The 16,879-nt window shown below is 43.1% G+C and overlaps 1 protein-coding gene across 12 annotated transcripts; it reads left to right on the top strand.

Annotated features, from left to right (window-relative positions):
* Window positions 1-16,440, top strand: Aqp4 (aquaporin 4). Of its 12 annotated transcripts, none has more exons than XM_087592172.1 (6): window positions 49-98; window positions 3,441-3,855; window positions 5,218-5,382; window positions 5,818-5,898; window positions 12,196-12,456; window positions 15,386-16,440. In XM_087592172.1, the coding sequence occupies exons 1-6, from the start codon at window positions 67-69 to the stop codon at window positions 15,449-15,451; spliced, it is 1,020 nt and encodes a 339-aa protein (XP_087448298.1). In that variant the 5' UTR covers window positions 49-66; the 3' UTR covers window positions 15,452-16,440.
* Window positions 16,441-16,879: the final 439 nt, after the last annotated feature.

The raw sequence follows: 16,879 nt of genomic DNA, 5'->3' as shown, positions 1-16,879 counted from the left end.
AATCTGATTCCCGAGCACTGGAGCCTGGGGGCAGGCAATGAGAGCTGCACTCCGGCCAGGGAAGGCATGAGTGACGGAGCTGCAGCGAGGCGGTGGGGGTAAGTCCTTCTTTGCCTTCAGGGAACAATGCTGAGCGTTTTTTTTTTTTTTTTAAGATGAAACTCTTTCATTACGGAGACCCATGTCTTCCCAGGCAGAATCAACAGGTGGGGGCTTCTTTAAGCCTGGGGGCTAAGCTTATGCAGAGGAGAAGCACAAGAAGGGGGAATAGGGGATGCTTTTTAGCATGGGAAATTACTCTGTAATATTTTTTTCCTTAGAAGATTACTCACCCAGAAACTTAGCTGTCCAGGAGTGGGTGAAATAATGTATTCATTAAGAAGTAATGTGTCCACTTCACTGCAACCCCTTCATGTCAGCTAATCCTGCTTTGTTCTGGGAGGAAACAAAACAGCAAACACAAAGTATGTTGGTCTATTTCCTATGAGTGTAAACACATCAGGGCACATGGATGGTGATCTCGGGGCTGTGAGCAGTGCTGGGGAGACCCTCGCTGAGTCGGAGAGGTGCATACATACTAGAAGGTTTGGGGCTCCATAGCTAGCTGAGGCTGTTTGGGAGATCAGATTTTTGTGGGGTTTTTAAAGAAAAGGGGAGCTGGAGTCATTTTAGAGTTTCTATTTACAGTTCACAGGCTTGGGTGCTTCGCTTTTCCTTTTTAATTCCTTTGATGAAAAACTGAGGTCCAAAGAGCAACCGGGTTTCTTGATCAGCCCTCTGGAGAGGGGGACAGGTGTGTGTGTGAATGAGCAGGTTACAAAGGGTGCTGGAGGGAGGCTGGCCTTTTCCAGGACCGCCTCTCCTGGGTGCTGTGCTACCACAGCAGGGACTGTTTCCTACCCACCCAGCTCCCTTCACTTCCTGCTCGGTCCCCTCCTCTTTTTTTCCTATCAAACCCCAGAAGACAGCACCTGTGATAGCACCTTGCCCCTCTGCCACCTGGCTACAACCCTGGACAGCTGGTGAGTTCCGAAGTGACTGTCCTCACTCCTTTTCAATGTGAGTTCTCGGAATCTCTCTCTCTCTCTCTCTCTCTCTCTCTCTCTCTCTCTCTCTCTCTCTCTTTGAGACTTTTCTAATGCCTCCCCAGAGTGCCCTCCTTGCCCCATCCCAGCTGCTGTTAGGTTTTGTTTTGTTTTGTTTTTTAATCTATATCATGTACCTCTAAGGAATACATCAACGCTGTCCCAGCTGAGGTCTCTCATAATTACGCAATTTGCTTAGAGGAGCTCTTGGGCAGGGCATATTTTGTGTATAGCTGGTGGCCCCTGGGTGGGTGACTAGGGTACATGTGATTTCCCTTTTCAAGTCAGAAGGAAAGCCCCTTGGTCAGACTAACAGCAAAGTCATACAGGGTTTCCTAGCTGCCCACACTGAAGCCAGGCTCCCTAGGCCAGTGAATGATGTTCAAAAGGTAAGAACCTCACAGTATATTTGGAAAGTTACAACAATTCTCTACCCTCCCTGAACCTTTGGTTTTCTGGGCCAGACCCCTACATAGTCGTCTGTGCTAAGCACTGCCTGTCTGTCTCATTAAAAGATGGGAGTCTTAGGTAAGGGAATAACAGGGGGCGAGGGGGCTGACTACCCTTCTAAAAGGGGATTTAACAATTTCTGTCCAGAGTAAGCAATAGCACTAGTGTCTTCAAACCCCACCCTCTTCTGCTCCAAAGATCTAAAATACAGTAAAGAAGGCAGATTGCAGGAGCAAAGCAACTCTGTTCCCAAAGCTGCCTTACAGTTCCTATTTCCTGACCACATTCCAAGCCCCTCCCCCTCCTCTCCCTTCCCCACTTGCACAGCTCTTCAAGAAGGGGCGTACAGTGCTCCAGTCCCCCATGAGAAGCTCTGTAACTCATCCCACAGAGCCTCCGCACTGCTTTCTGCCACACCCCCTCTTTCTCCTAACCTTCCTAGCTCTGTACCCGTGGATAGGAAGACTCCTTGGGACTGGCGCACATGCTCCAGACTCCAGGATTTGGGAGGGGGTGTTGGAGAGCAACCCCCGTTGTTGCTTCGGGACAATGGAGTCTGTGGAGCATCGTCCTGCCTACCAAACACTTTGAAAAGCATCTCTCACCCCAGTCTCTCCCCTCTGTTGCCTGACCCTCTGATACCTACTTCTCTGTGTTTACCTGGCCACTGCCAGCAAGCCTGGCACCAGCCTGCAGTGCCCGCGGCCCCGCCTTTCTCAGGCTCCCCCCTGGGGATTGAGATTGTCACGTCCCAGCGCTACAAGCCCAGATCTGCCCAGAGCAGGGGCTGGGCGCAGATGCCCCTCTGGCTCTGATGCTATTCCTGCCTGCAGCTTGTCTCTTCCTTGCCCAGGGCAACAGCAGGGAGTGTCCCTGTCCCAACTGAGTCTCTGCCTGTCCCTAAGGTCCACATCAAGTAGTAGAAGCAATTCTGCTCTCCACCAATTTACCTTCCCAAAAGACAGTTCCCGAAGCTCCTAATGAATCCCCAAATCCACACGTCCTTGCCATGTAGAGTGAGTACAGGCTTCTACGAAACCTTTTTCAAAATGCCATTTTGAAGCTAAAATACAAAATTGCAAGAGATCTGCCTTTTAAAGATGTTTTTCTTTCTTCTTCCAAAATTAAGAGGTGTGTGCTTGCATAATGAAATATAATCATAGCCACTCGAATCGTCCCCCTGTCCAACCATCTCCATATCTCTCACTCCAATCCCTGGGCTACCCTAACCTTGATCAGGGAAGTTTCTCCCTGCAGTGGACATCAGACAGTGTAGAGATGCACAACAGATGCTGGGAATCAGTCAGACACTTTAAAATTGACTCACTTTATCTCATTTTATGAGCACGATGACTGTTTTTGCCAGCTATGTGGCTGCGTGCCACCTGGGCACGGTGCCCATAAACTGCAGAAAGGGGTTTTGGATCCTCCGGAACCAGAGTCGCAGGTGGTAGACAGCCACCGTGTATGTGCCGGGAACCAAACTCAGGTCCTCTGGAAGAACGGCCACTACACTTAACCGCTGAGCCATCTCTCCAGCACCCTCCCCCACCCCGTCCCCTTAAACTGATATCTGCTCAAAACTACACGCGAAAAATAGAAATTTCAAAACCTCGGTTAAATAATACATATATTACTCTTCATCTCTTTAGGAACTTTGCTGAGACAGTTTCCTTTCTAGGGACAGTTCAGATTACCGTCCAGCGAATAGGAAATCACAGAAGACTGGAATAACAACCTCTTGTCTACCAATTAAGGAGACTTTAGAAGCAGTCTTTCTTGGATTGCAAAGACCGTTCAGAAAACCATCTCCAGCCTATGAGACCGCAGGCCTGACCCCCTCCCCCAGTCCTCAATGTCCCTTCCACTGGAGGCTTCTCATGCTCCCTATGTTCTTCTTTCCAGTAAGTGTGGACCTCCCTGCAGCAGAGAGAGCATCATGGTGGCTTTCAAAGGCGTCTGGACTCAAGCCTTCTGGAAGGCGGTCACAGCAGAGTTCCTGGCCATGCTCATCTTTGTTCTGCTCAGCGTGGGATCCACCATTAACTGGGGTGGCTCAGAGAACCCCCTACCTGTGGACATGGTCCTCATCTCCCTCTGCTTTGGACTCAGCATTGCCACCATGGTTCAGTGCTTCGGCCACATCAGCGGTGGCCACATCAACCCAGCGGTGACAGTGGCCATGGTGTGCACACGAAAGATCAGCATCGCCAAGTCCGTCTTCTACATCACTGCGCAGTGCCTGGGGGCCATCATCGGAGCTGGGATCCTCTACCTGGTCACACCCCCCAGCGTGGTGGGAGGATTGGGAGTCACCACGGTGAGAGCTCTTCTGTTCTTATTTCTGTGCCAGAACTCTGCGTGCGCACAAACTCTGCCGAAAGATAGGTGGCCTGAGAGGCACTCATAATACAACAGGATTACAGAGCTAGGAATATAGCTCCGTTGGCAGACCGCTTGCCTGCACGCATGGGGTCCTGGGTTATATTCCCATCCCCACATGTGTGAGGTTTGGTGGCACATATCAACACTATCAGAATGTGGGAAGTGAAGGCAAGAGAACCAGAAGTTCAAAGTCATCCTCAGATGTATATCAAGTTCAAAGCCAGTCTGCACTACCCAGTAACTCGTCTCAAAAAAGAAAAAAAAAAAAATCACATAAGAGCCAGACATGGAGATTGCCTATAATGTCAGCCCTTGAGAGGTTTAGGCTGGAGAATCAGGAGTCAAGGACACCCAGGACTACAGAGTGAAACCCTGTGTAGATATGGAACACGTATCAAGAGAACATAATTATTTACTCTTAAGTGACTTGAACAGGATTAAAACTGCTCAAAATATTTTGCTTTGCTTTGCTTTCTCTCCTATCCCAGTAACATCAAGTTTGTTTTTTGAGGCAGGATCTCACAATCATTATCTAGCTCATGCTGGCCTTGAACTTGGAGCAATCGTCCTGTCTCAGCCTCCTATGTGCTGGGATTAAAGGTATAAGCCAGCATCGCTGGCTTGACTGTATTTGTATGTTAAGAGCTTACAATTATGTATTTGATAGCAGGGACAAGGACTCGTTGCTCTTCATACATAGGGGACATTAAATGATCTACATAATCATGCTAGCACCCAGTAAACAGAAGCCAGTTTGAAGCCGCCCTGCTCTACACAACAAGTTCCAGGATAGCTAGGGCTACGCAGAGAAATCCCAACAAAAGAATACATCTATATTCATTCACCCATATTTCACTGTCGATTCGCAGTTTTACTCGTTAGCTCAGCACCGGGACCGGCTTTACCCACTTGGCTTGTGTTTTGGTTCAGATACCTATGAGCTAACCTAAATCTAATCGATGGGTCTAATAATTGCCTTGTAGCATTACAAATCTCTTAAGGACATCTTTTACAAGTTAAGTGCCACACTAACGCATTTCGCTTGGGTTGCTAAAAACAACACTCACTGAAAACTCAGTCCCTGTGAAAGTGATTATCTGTAATGGCCCCAAATGAATGGAAATTGACTCCTTCTTTTTAGGAGGTGGAAGGCATGGAAATCTCTGTGTGGGGTTGGTGGAGGACTCCAGCTAACCACGGCTTTCTCTGCAGATAAAACATGCCGTGCATACGGATGCCTTTCTGCAGACCTGGCCCCTTCCATTCTGATTGGCTGCTTTTCTTTCCCTCTCTCTAGGTTCATGGAAACCTCACTGCTGGCCATGGGCTCCTGGTGGAGCTAATAATCACTTTCCAGCTGGTATTCACCATTTTTGCCAGCTGTGATTCCAAACGGACTGATGTTACTGGTTCCGTTGCTTTAGCAATTGGGTTTTCCGTTGCAATTGGACATTTGTTTGCAGTAAGTTTTAAGTCTATTTGAATAATTGATTGATCTCGTTTATCCTCGCCCTGAAGCCAGCCTGGAGATGCTGGTTTACAGCTCACACTTCCTTTGGTTCTAGTAACCTGACCAGTGCCAACTGCTACAGCTTTTAGATTATTTCACGACTGTTGTTTACTTTAGCGTAAACTGTTTGACAAGTAGATACATGCTAAGAGAAAAATGAGTCTCCCAACTAGCTGAATATACCCGTGTATCCATGCAGATTTTGCCACAAAACACACAGCTCACTCAGATCCAGTCATATCTGTTGACAGAATTATGACTTTGCAACTACAAAGTGGCTAAATCTCAATGTTCCTCTGAGGAGACTACAGCAAGTTACAGCAAATGACACCTGTTACGAGCCCTGTTACCAAAATGTCTGAGGTTGTGTTCTTTTTCCAATTGTAGATCAATTATACCGGAGCCAGCATGAATCCAGCTCGATCCTTTGGCCCTGCAGTTATCATGGGAAACTGGGAAAACCACTGGGTAACTACTAAGTTGATATGCCCCACCTTTCTGAGGTTGGGAACAATTATCCAAAAGCCTCTTTTTTTATTAACATAACTTAGCTCACTAGTTTCTTTTGCTTTCCACCCAACTCGGACTCTCAACTTGTTATTTCATTTCACAGGGAGTAGAGAAAGTCCAGCAGAGGCCTGCTGCAACAGATCTCATAGTGTTCTGTTCTAGGTCTTCACTAACAGTTGAGTTTTCGAAACGTCAGATATGTCTGACAGAGTACAGCCGAATATTTATGGGTTTCCCATGTAGAATAAATTTAAATCATAAATGTATGCTGAATATTACTGCTTAAATCATTGAAAGAAAGCCTTCGTAGCAACAATAGAAAATAAAGTGATTCCTTAAAGGAGAAAAGAAATGTGTAAATGCTTCGCCTATAAAAAGGGTGTTTATCATCTTAGTTTGCATAAGCGAAATGCAATTATTGTTACAGTTAGTACTGGAGCTGGAAGCGTATAAACTGCGGACAGTACCACATAAATGATGTCAATGTTTATGCCATTGTCACTACAGCTGTAGCTAGAAAAAGAAATGACGCCCAAGAAGGTGTACTTTCTAATCTCAGGATTAGCCTTCTTGTTAATCTGGGCCCAGAGTAGTGAGAGACAAATGGTTCTGTTTCAATCGTTTCTGTCAACAAAAGAGTTCCTATTCTTTGGTTCATAGGCAATTATGAAAGTCACCATATATTAACTTAAATAACCTACAAAATACTAGAAAAATAAATATGGCAGATGGCAAATAGAGTTAACTTTTATTGCCATTAATATATGGTGAATGTGATTTTATATTTTTTTAAAGTTATGAACATACTATTTGTCTTTGGGTTTTGGGCTTTTGCACGTGGATCCAGCCACAGCCACTCAAGGATGGCGTGACCTAGGAAAGGAGGAAAATATTACACTGCGACTGCATGAATTCCCTTACACAAAAAGTGTATTGATTTGTTAAGACATAATTGGACACACATACAATGTCCTTTTCCCCCTTTTTTTATTGGATATTTTATGTATTTGCATTTCAAATATTATCCCCTTTCCTGGTTCCCTCCTCTCCCACTGCCCCTCCCCCTGCATCTATGAGGATGCTCCCACTCCCACCTAAATGCCCTCCCATTCCCCTACACTGGGGAATGGAGCCTTCACAGGACCAAGGGCTTCTCCTCCTACTGATGCCAGACAAAGCCATCCTCTGCTACATATGGGGTATGGAGCCATGGATCCCTCCATGTGTACTCTTTGGTTGGAAGTTTAGTCCCTGGGAGCTCTGGGTGTCTGATTGGTTGATGTTGCTGTTCTTCCTATGGGATTGCAAACCCCTTCAGCTCCTTCAGTCCTGTGTCTAACTCCTCCACTGAGGACTCCATGCTCAGATTGATGGTTAGCTGCAAGCATCTTCATCTGTATCAGTAAGGCTCTGGCAGAGCCTCTCAGGAGACATCTAAATCAGGCTCCTGTCAGCAAGCAGTTCTTGGAATCAGCAATAGTGACTGGGTTTGGTGTCTGCATGTGGGATGGATCCCAAAGTTGGGCAGTCTCTAAATTGCCTTTCCTTCAGTCTCTGCTCCACTCTTTGTCCCTGTGTTTCCTTTAGACAGTAACGATTCTGGGTTAAAGTTTTAAGAAGAGTGGATGGCCCCATCCCCCAACAGAGCCTTGTCTGGGCTCTGGATATGGTCTCTACAGGTTCTCCCTCCCCTTTGTAGGGCAGTTCAACTAATCTCATCCCTGTTGGGTCCTGGGAGACTCTTGCTTTCTTGGCATCTGTGAATTGTTGCTGGCTGCCCCCATTTCCCATCCCCAATTGCTACACACCTCTGTTACAAGTTCCTGACCCTTTTCCTCTCATATCTGATCCTACTCCCCTTTCTTCCACTCCCATTTTTAATAGGGTTATTTGGATCTCTGGAGTCTAACTTCTTGAGTTCTTTGTAATATTAGATACTAGCCCTCTATCGGATGTAGGATTGGTAAAGACCTTTTCTCAATCTGTTGGTTGTTTTTTTGTTCTAGTAACAGTGTCCTTTGCCTTACAGAAGCTTTGTAATTTTATGAATCCCCATTTGTCGATTCTTGATCTTAGAGCATAAGCTATTGATGTTCTGTTCAGGAAATTTTCCCCGGTGCCCATGTGATTGAGACTCTCCCACTTTTTCTTCTATTACTTTCCATGCATCTGGTTTTATGTGGAGGTTCTTGATCCACTTAGACTTGAGGGTTGCACAAGCAGATAAGAATGGATCAATTTGCATTCTTCTACATGCTAACCACCAGTTGAACCAGCACCATTTATTGAAAATGCTGTCTTTTTCCATTGGATGGTTTCAGCTTCTTTGTCAAAGATCAAATGACCACAGGTCTGTGGGTTCATTTCTGGGTCTTCAATTCTGTTTCATTGATTTACCTGCCTGTCTCTGTACCAATACCATACAGTATTTATCACAACTACTCTGTAATACAGCTTGAGGTCAGGAATGGTGATCCCCCAAGAAGTTCTTTTATTGTTGAGGATAGTTATTGCTATCCTGGGTTTTTTGTTATTCCAAATGAATTTGCAAATTGCTCTTTCTAACTCTATGAAGAATTGAGTTGGAATTTTGATGGGGATTGCATTGAATCTGTAGATTGCTCTCAGCATGATGGCCATTTTTACTATATTAATCCTGCCAATCCATGAACATGGGAGATCTTTCTATCTTCTGAGATCATCGTCAATATCCTTCTTCAGAGACTTGAAGTTCTTGTCATACAGAACTTTCACTTGCTTAGTTAGAGTCACACTAAGGTATTTAATATTATTTGGGACTATTGTGAAGGATGTTGTTTTCCTAATTTCTTTCTCAGTCTGCTTATCCTTTGAGTAGAGGAAAGTTACTGATTTGTTTGAGTTAATTTTATACCCAGCCACTTTGCTGAAGTTGTTTATCAGACTTAGTAGTTCTCTGATGTAACTTTTGAGGTCACTTAAGTATACTATCATATCATCTGCAAATAGTTATATTTTGACTTCTTTTCCAATTTGTATCCCTTTGATCTCCTTTTGTTGTTTGATTGCTCGGGCTAGGACTTCAAGCACTATATCAAATAGGTAGGGAGAGATTGGGAAGCCTTGTCTAGTCCCTGATTTTAGTGGGATTGCTTCAAGTTTCTCTCCATTTAGTTTGATATTGGCTACTGGTTTGCTGTATATTTTACTATACTTTTTTACTACATACTTTTACTTTGTTTAGGTATGGGCCTTGAATTTCTGATCTTTCCAAGACTTTTACCATGAAGGGTTGTTGAATTTTGTCAAATGCTTTCTCAGCTTCTAATGAGATGATCATGTGTTTTTTTTTTCCTTTAAGTTTGTTTATATAATGGATTACCTTGATTGATTTCTGTATACTGAACGATCCCTGAATCCCTGGAATGAAGCCTACTTGATCATCATGAATGACTGTTTTGATGTGTTCTTGGATTCATGTTGTGAGAATTTTATTGAGTATGTTTGCATCGATGACTCGCAAAGTCTTCATCCCCAGTGTCATTCATTGGACTGGACATTTTCCCACTGATAGTTCTGAAAAGGCTTATTATGTTAACAAAAATGAATTTACTTTCCTTGTATGGTGTGTGTGTGTGTGTGTGTGTGTGTGTGTGTGTGTGCGTGCATGCGTGCATGCATGCATGTGTGTGTGTGTGTGTGCAAGGCACAGATGTATCATGGCATGAGGAGGTCAGAGGACAACCTTGGGTAGCCTGAGGAAAGTTTGCACTTTGCACCTTGTTTGCAGGAAGGTATCTTGTTCACTGATCACCAGGCTGGCTGGCCCACGAGCTCCTGGGGATTCTCCTATCTCTGCTTGCTAGTTTCCACCCACCTGTAGGAAGCAGAGGAGTTACAGACATGCATTATAGTGTTTGACTTTTATGTTTGTTTCAGGGACTCAAATTTAGATCCTTACACTTGCATGGAGACACTTTATACATGGAACCATTTCTCCAGCCACCAAATGGAAAAGTGTATTGAGAAGTTTATAGATCTTACAGCAAGTGGACAGGTTTAAGTTCAGCTATGTAAGGTTTAGGAGGCTTTATTTTTTTTTAAACACTTTTATGTAGTTTATGTATTTTTCTATTTTCAGCAATAAAATTCATCATAAAAATTGAAAGATACTTTAAAATACACAGAACTCAGTTTGGGAATAGCAATTTGGCACCAAAATTCTTTTCTGAGAACATGGAGCTGATGTCTCCTCCAGAGTGCTATGGAAAGGGTAGATATTTTTTGAGGGTGGCTGTTCTCCCTCATGGGACTTGAAGCCTGTGAGGTAACACCAACCTAATGAGATCTTACCAAGGGAACAGAAAGCAAAGGCATTTAGAGGAGGGCCCTCGGTTCTCCTTTGAAAGGGCACAGAGCAGATAAAGTCTCCTTTGGGCTCCTTCATGTTTAAGATAAGAGCTTGGTTGGTCCAGAACCTCTGCTGGCCACTGCCCTGCTGGGCCTATGTGCTCGCCTCAGCAGAAGGCTCTGCTTCCTTCAGGTTTCCAGTGAAGATGCCAAGTGCAGCTAATTTCCAGGTGGAGCTTTAAGGAAGACAGTCATTTTTGTTTTGTTTTGTTTTTTCAAATGAGAAAGCAAACACTATGTTAGTAAAAGGGAGCAACGCTGACAGTTCAACTCAATCACTTGCCAAATACGCTATCTAAAATAAACTTGTTACCTCTCAAAGTGTCAAGTCCAAGGCAGAAGAGTGCATATTTTAATAATATCCACATCAAAGGTTATTAATGGAAGAAGAAATGTGCTCAGTACAGCCAGTCAGAGTGCTCAGTAAACAAGGGGTTTAGTTCCAAGTAGATCTACTGAATGAATGCCTAACACTCTATAGCATGCATGTGTTCTAAAGCACTCTATAGGGTGCATGTACTATAAAGTATATGTTGCATCCTAATCAGATCGAAAGCTTAGTTCATTCTCAGTGCATCCCTGGTGCAATAGAAATATATCATTTACTGAGCCCTTGAAGAATCACTCACTAATCCTTATCCAGCCGCCATCCCTAAAGTTAGTCCAGGTTTTCGCTAAAGTAGTATATAGAGGGAGAGAGGAGAGGGGGGGAAGGAGGGAGGGAGGGGAGAGAGAGAGAGAGAGAGAGAGAGAGAGAGAGAGAGAGAGAGAACCCATAGCATTTCCCATGCAATGAAATCACATTTTAAAGAGGAATGATATAAGGAAACTAACAGGCAAGATAGTCACATACAGCTTTAAATTATCCAGGATGCATGAACTGAACTGTTTTCCAGGAGCCACAAACTATCAAGTCCTTCAGGGTCCTATTTCATTTAGTCTTCACAGACTGTGAGATATATTATAGCCTCTACTTTTCAGATAAAGAAGGTTGAGCATAGAAGTGAAATCATGTATAATTATAGAGCTATAATTTAGTTTGTAAAGTGCTTGGCCAACACGTAGGAAGCCCTGAGTTCTCTCTGCAACACCGTACACTCTGGGCACGGTAGGTCTGTAACCTCAGCGCTGGAGGAAGAGACTGGGAGACTAGCAGCTCAAGACCAAGGTGAATTCAAAGCAACCTGGGACATAAGAGACCTTTTCTCAAAATGGGAGCACTCACAGAACCTCTAAGTGGCCAGACTGGGATTATATTCATCATGCATAATGAAAAACTAACACTCTAAATGATAAAACTGAACCATGATCCTGGTTATACAGAAAATCAAGGTCCAGGGCTAATGTGGGATACAGAAGAGAAACAGGCACCAAAACTTCATTTTTCTTTCCACTTTAAAGAATTCCTACTGTATATTTAACTTGTGCAGCCAGAGAAGAGCTATTTTACATTAAGATGTATCATAAAATTAATAACCCAGATGTGACAGGACCTACTATCAACTCACGATCCTGGGGAGGGGGGATATGAATTGAAGGCTAGCCTAGGCTATGAAATGAGTCTTGAGAGTAGCCTGAGCTAGAACCTGTCTCAAATAACTTTTTTAAAATTCAGAACATTAAAAAATATATTAAAAAAATAGAATTTTATTCTTTCTTATTTTGTGTTCAAATGTTCTTTAATCATGTGCAAATCTAGTGAATCTTGGCGTATTTTCTCATTTACTTTAAAATCCATATATGTTTGTGTGTGTAAGTGTGTGTCACAGTTGCTGCCTTACGTTAACTCGGTTAAATTCTACACCCATGGGTTGTCCCCTGAGACTACTTTCTCTCCTTCCCCCCTCTCCTCCATCTTTCCCCCAGATATATTGGGTTGGACCAATCATAGGCGCTGTGCTGGCAGGTGCACTTTACGAGTATGTCTTCTGTCCTGACGTGGAGCTCAAACGTCGCCTAAAGGAAGCCTTCAGCAAAGCTGCACAGCAGACGAAAGGGAGCTACATGGAGGTGGAGGACAACCGGAGCCAAGTGGAGACAGAAGACTTGATCCTGAAGCCCGGGGTGGTGCATGTGATCGACATTGACCGTGGAGACGAGAAGAAGGGGAAGGACTCGTCTGGAGAGGTATTATCTTCTGTATGACTAGAGGACAGCACTGAAAACAGAAGAGACTCCCTAGAACTGGCCTCAGATTTCCTGCCACCCATTAAGGAAACAGATTTGTTATAAATTAGACATATGCGGGTTTCTTGTTTCACATCTTGTTACACAGCTTAAATAACACATATTTTACTATTATCAATGGGGGGGAGAAGCCTATAATTAATATGACATTTTAATGGAAATCTTTTTTAATGTATCCTCGAAGCAAATATTCAGCTACTGTATTGACTTTCCTTTTGTTAGTAATAACTGAAACTATGAGCCGAAATCTGATCAAGTCTTACTTAACAGAGCATTGGACATCTCTGTGAGGAAGCTTGTACTGCCCATCCTCACTTCAAAACTGACACCATTAGATTGATTTAAAAATGACAAAATGCAGCACATCACCGAATCATGTGCGTTTTAGGAGAAGAAATGTAGTAAGTTCTTCCACAAGCTATCCCTTACTTATTAACTACCTTGGAGGAGTTAAAAATAGCACTTGCCATTGCTAATATATCATGCGTATTTATATAGCTGACTGTCAGATCCCAACCCCAATTCACTATAATCCTTCTTCCCCCTCAGCATCCAAGAAACCATAGAGCTAAAAGTCAAAAGAAATGGAAAGAATATTAACTTCTGTCCATGTGTTGGTTTCATCTAATGAAACCTGTACATGGGACACCCACCCACTGAGGTTCAGGACAGCCAGACCTGGGGAGTCTGGTGGGAGGTGGAGCAAAGGTTGCTACTTACAGTCCTACAACCATCACAAGAGGGGCAACCTCTGTTATGAAATGATTGCTCTGTTTTCAGTGCACACTCTTAAGGATACCACAAAAGATTAACTGCCTAAGCCTTTAACTACTTCACTTGCTTTTAAAGCTTATTTGCAAAATTGGGGAATTTGTTTGCCATTTGGGCACCTATACTGAAACACTAGCTGAGATATTTTAGATGACAACTTGACTAGTTGAGTCCTGCCTTTCTGTTGGTGTCTAAATCCTGCTTACTCTAGGTGGTATAAACCAGTCCTGCCCCGTGCCAACTGCTAATGCTTCCCATGACATCTGTTGATGGTCAGCATTGTGAGTGTAATAATACCCATTGGTGTGGATTAAAATATATGGCAGATAAGGTGCAAGGTAGCTGCCAATAAAGGTGTGAGCAGACAGCCTCTGTGCAAAGCTCCTAGGTGCCCCATCAGCACAGAGTGTACGTGCTTTTAAGGTATTTACCTCCTGCCTGATTTATTTGTTAGAACCATTTGTTTTTCCCATACTGCTTTGCCTTCCGCCCGTCGAATGCTCTGTGGAAACCCCAGTTTCTACACTCATAGCAGTCTAGCCTAACATTTATTTTAGACAAAGTGCTGTAAACGTCAATTTCACCAAACAAAAGTCAGTAGTGGGAGAGAGAAGAGCCACCTCTTCAAGGACTAACTTGTAAATAGCTGATCATCAGGGCTTTCTTCTCCCAAGCACAATTCCAGCTGCGTGTGACTTCTTATTGTTAATGGCAGTTTTGTGTCTGTGGCAGCAAGATAATGGACCACTATTAAAGTTGATTCTCTTCGGTGCTAGGAAACTGATATGCAAGTTCCCAGACAGCCACGAGGACAGCATATGCCTCTCAGAGCCACGGGCGTATTCTGAGGTAGATGCTGGGAGCATAGGCCTCATTTCAGGGCTTTGAATGTACTACACCAGAGACATAAGCTTCCTCTCTGATCAGAACCTACAGAACCAAGGCGTAGACCGGTGTTTTCACAATATACCACATGGGCTTAAGATCAGGGTGCTCCAGTCGGAAGGTGATAACCTTCAACAAACATGTTGGGTTAAAACCAAATTAGGGGTCGGGTCAAAAATAAATTCAGTTAACCAGGAATAGTGGGGCACATTTCTGATTACTTTTTCAAAATCCTGGCCTGTGATTATTTTTATTATGCTACACAGCTTGCATTGTGTGCTCACTTTCTCAGTCATTTCCAGGGACAGCATCCAATATGGTAGGAACTGAAAAGCAGTGAAGTGGAGATGCATTTTCTAGCAGTGGCAGAGTGCTGGGCACACAGTAGGTAATCACAGCAAGCATGCTGTTTGAATGTGTGTGTGTGTGTATGTGTGTGTGTGTGTGTGTGTGTGTGTACATATATATGGCTCTCATTTGGGATTTAAGAACAATAACCTCTTCTAATTTTTGCTTTGCTCAATCTTTAGTGGAAGCGTGATTTTGAGTGTTATCAAAGGAAGGTCATGTGGGTGTGGAAACAAAGAGCATGTTTTCACATTCTACTGTTTAAGGGCAGAGAGTGACGGCCTCGTCACTCTTCGTCTTGCATTTCACTCACGGCTCTGCCAGTGAAACAGTAATGAAATTGTCCCTTTCTAATGACATCTATGCAGCAGGGGTCTATTGCCTTGTGGGTGACACCAAATTATCCTACATATTAGGAGATCAGGGCTTTTCCTTTAATCCCTTCTTATTAAGGAGTGCATAGTGCCGTACCCAAGAGACAGCTACTGGCAGATACAGAGCAGAGAGATCAGAGAGGAAAAATCAGGAAGGCATAAAAGATTTATACGAGCCATGGAACAACGCCAACTGTCTGTTCCCTCAGGAGGAGAACAGAGTCACCCCCCAAGTTTCGAGGTGGTCCATACACTGGAAAAGTACACATTCTGTCAAAACACAGCAGAAAGGAATCTTTTTTTTAAGATTTTGAGGATTTTTTTTCAAATGTAGGACTCTGACTTCTAAATGTGTGTTTCCATTTTCTTCCAAATGTTCTACCCTTTCACACTATAAGAAAATGTTTTCTGTAGCCTAAGTCACTGGTAATTTTACAACTTGTTTCTGTGCTTTGACACTACTCATAAATTCTCTCCCTTTCGATCATCAGAGAAGTGTCCTTCCACATCTCAGAGACACTGCTGGCCAGAGCTGCTCCCTGATGAAGATTTCATAAGGAGATTAGAAATCTCTGGAAAGCATGCATGTTAGAAATGAGCTGATTTCTTAGAGGTCAATTTCAAAAGCGCAACACTTCTAGGAGGACCCAGGCAATGTGTGCACTGCTCTAACCCCACTGATGGCAGTGAAATCTCAAAACCGGGGAACTAATTAAAATGATGGCATGAGACCTTGCCTGGCCCTTTGTTGTGTGATGTTGACACCTTCCTCCCACATCAGAAATCTGACAGAGACATGACCTCTCTGACAATTGAAGACAGAGAGCCAAATAGACAATCTTATAAAACTATGAGAGGTTCTTATCATTAAACCACAGGATATATGAATGTGGACTCTTGGACCTGAAAGTCATTACGTCTTTCTCCAGTGAACTCATGGGATAAAATCTTAGGAAAGCATGGTTTCTCTTTGAAAGTGTACTATAACAACTCACTTCCTTTACGTCAGCTTTTTGAGCTCATGTCTGGGTGTTACTGCTTTTCAGAACACCTTAAACAACACAAACCTTTCAAACCCATAACTCTCAGAAAGAAATGTTAGGCACTTAACTTCAAAACTCAAAAACTGTGAATACTCACTTTTGGCACATAACTTCCCTGAAAACACTCACCCAACAAATGATACAACGCATACCATGAACACTAGATTTAAGAGCAGTTATAGTGTTACTGTTTTAAGTCAAAATTCAAGAGCTAAAAAATATACCTAACATATATATTCCATTGAAATGTATTCCTAGACTGTTCTCATGTTTGATCAAATAAACAGCAATTTATGGAAATATGTAAACAATTATTTATCATTTTATCACCCAGATCACGATAAACCTGCAACTTATGAGGAACTAAGAAAAATAAAATGAATGCCTGGTTATATTTACAATTATTTATTAACTTAATATTATTGCAAAATTAGAGTTAATGTTAAATGGATTTAAACTGTAATGACTAATATTTGGAAAATCTAATAAAAGTGTTAGCTGTGTGTCCGGGTTCTGTTTCCTATGTTGTATACCATACTACTAGGATCATACAAATAAATATCCAAATGTTTTTAAAAGTAAACCATAAACTTGATGGTGTTTAAAAATTCAGTTGTAGGCTGTGCACTTCCACTAAAATGAACGGGAGGTTTTGGTATTTGAGTTAAATCTACACCAAATGGTGGTGGGGCCCATAAAGTCATTCGTACTTTGTTAACGCCTACAGGGTATATACTGGGGTAGGCCCTGAAACAGACAGTGAAGACTAGGTTTGCACACACAGCATTCATGATGTCCACATCTGCAAAGCAGACTATAGCATATCAGCTACCATCACAGTGAGGCTAAATGGAAAGACTTCAACATCTCACTGGCAGTGCTAAATAAATGGTCTACCCTCAGGGTGTTCGGCAAATCCTGTCCACCCAGATGCATGGGTGC

The sequence above is a fragment of the Rattus norvegicus genome, chromosome 18, assembly GCF_021556685.1.
Source record: "Rattus norvegicus strain SHRSP/BbbUtx chromosome 18, alternate assembly SHRSP_T2T, whole genome shotgun sequence".
Classification (NCBI taxonomy): Eukaryota; Metazoa; Chordata; class Mammalia; order Rodentia; family Muridae; genus Rattus; species Rattus norvegicus.
This window is presented reverse-complemented; position numbering and strand designations above follow the sequence as displayed.

Coding starts and splice junctions, on each gene's coding strand:
- Aqp4 (XM_087592172.1), top strand. CDS start 67: ATGAGTGACGGAGCTGCAGCGAGGCGGTGGGG. Junction 99..3,440: donor GCTGCAGCGAGGCGGTGGGG/GTAAGTCCTTCT, acceptor TCTTCTTTCCAG/TAAGTGTGGACCTCCCTGCA. Junction 5,899..12,195: donor GAAACTGGGAAAACCACTGG/GTAACTACTAAG, acceptor TCTTTCCCCCAG/ATATATTGGGTTGGACCAAT.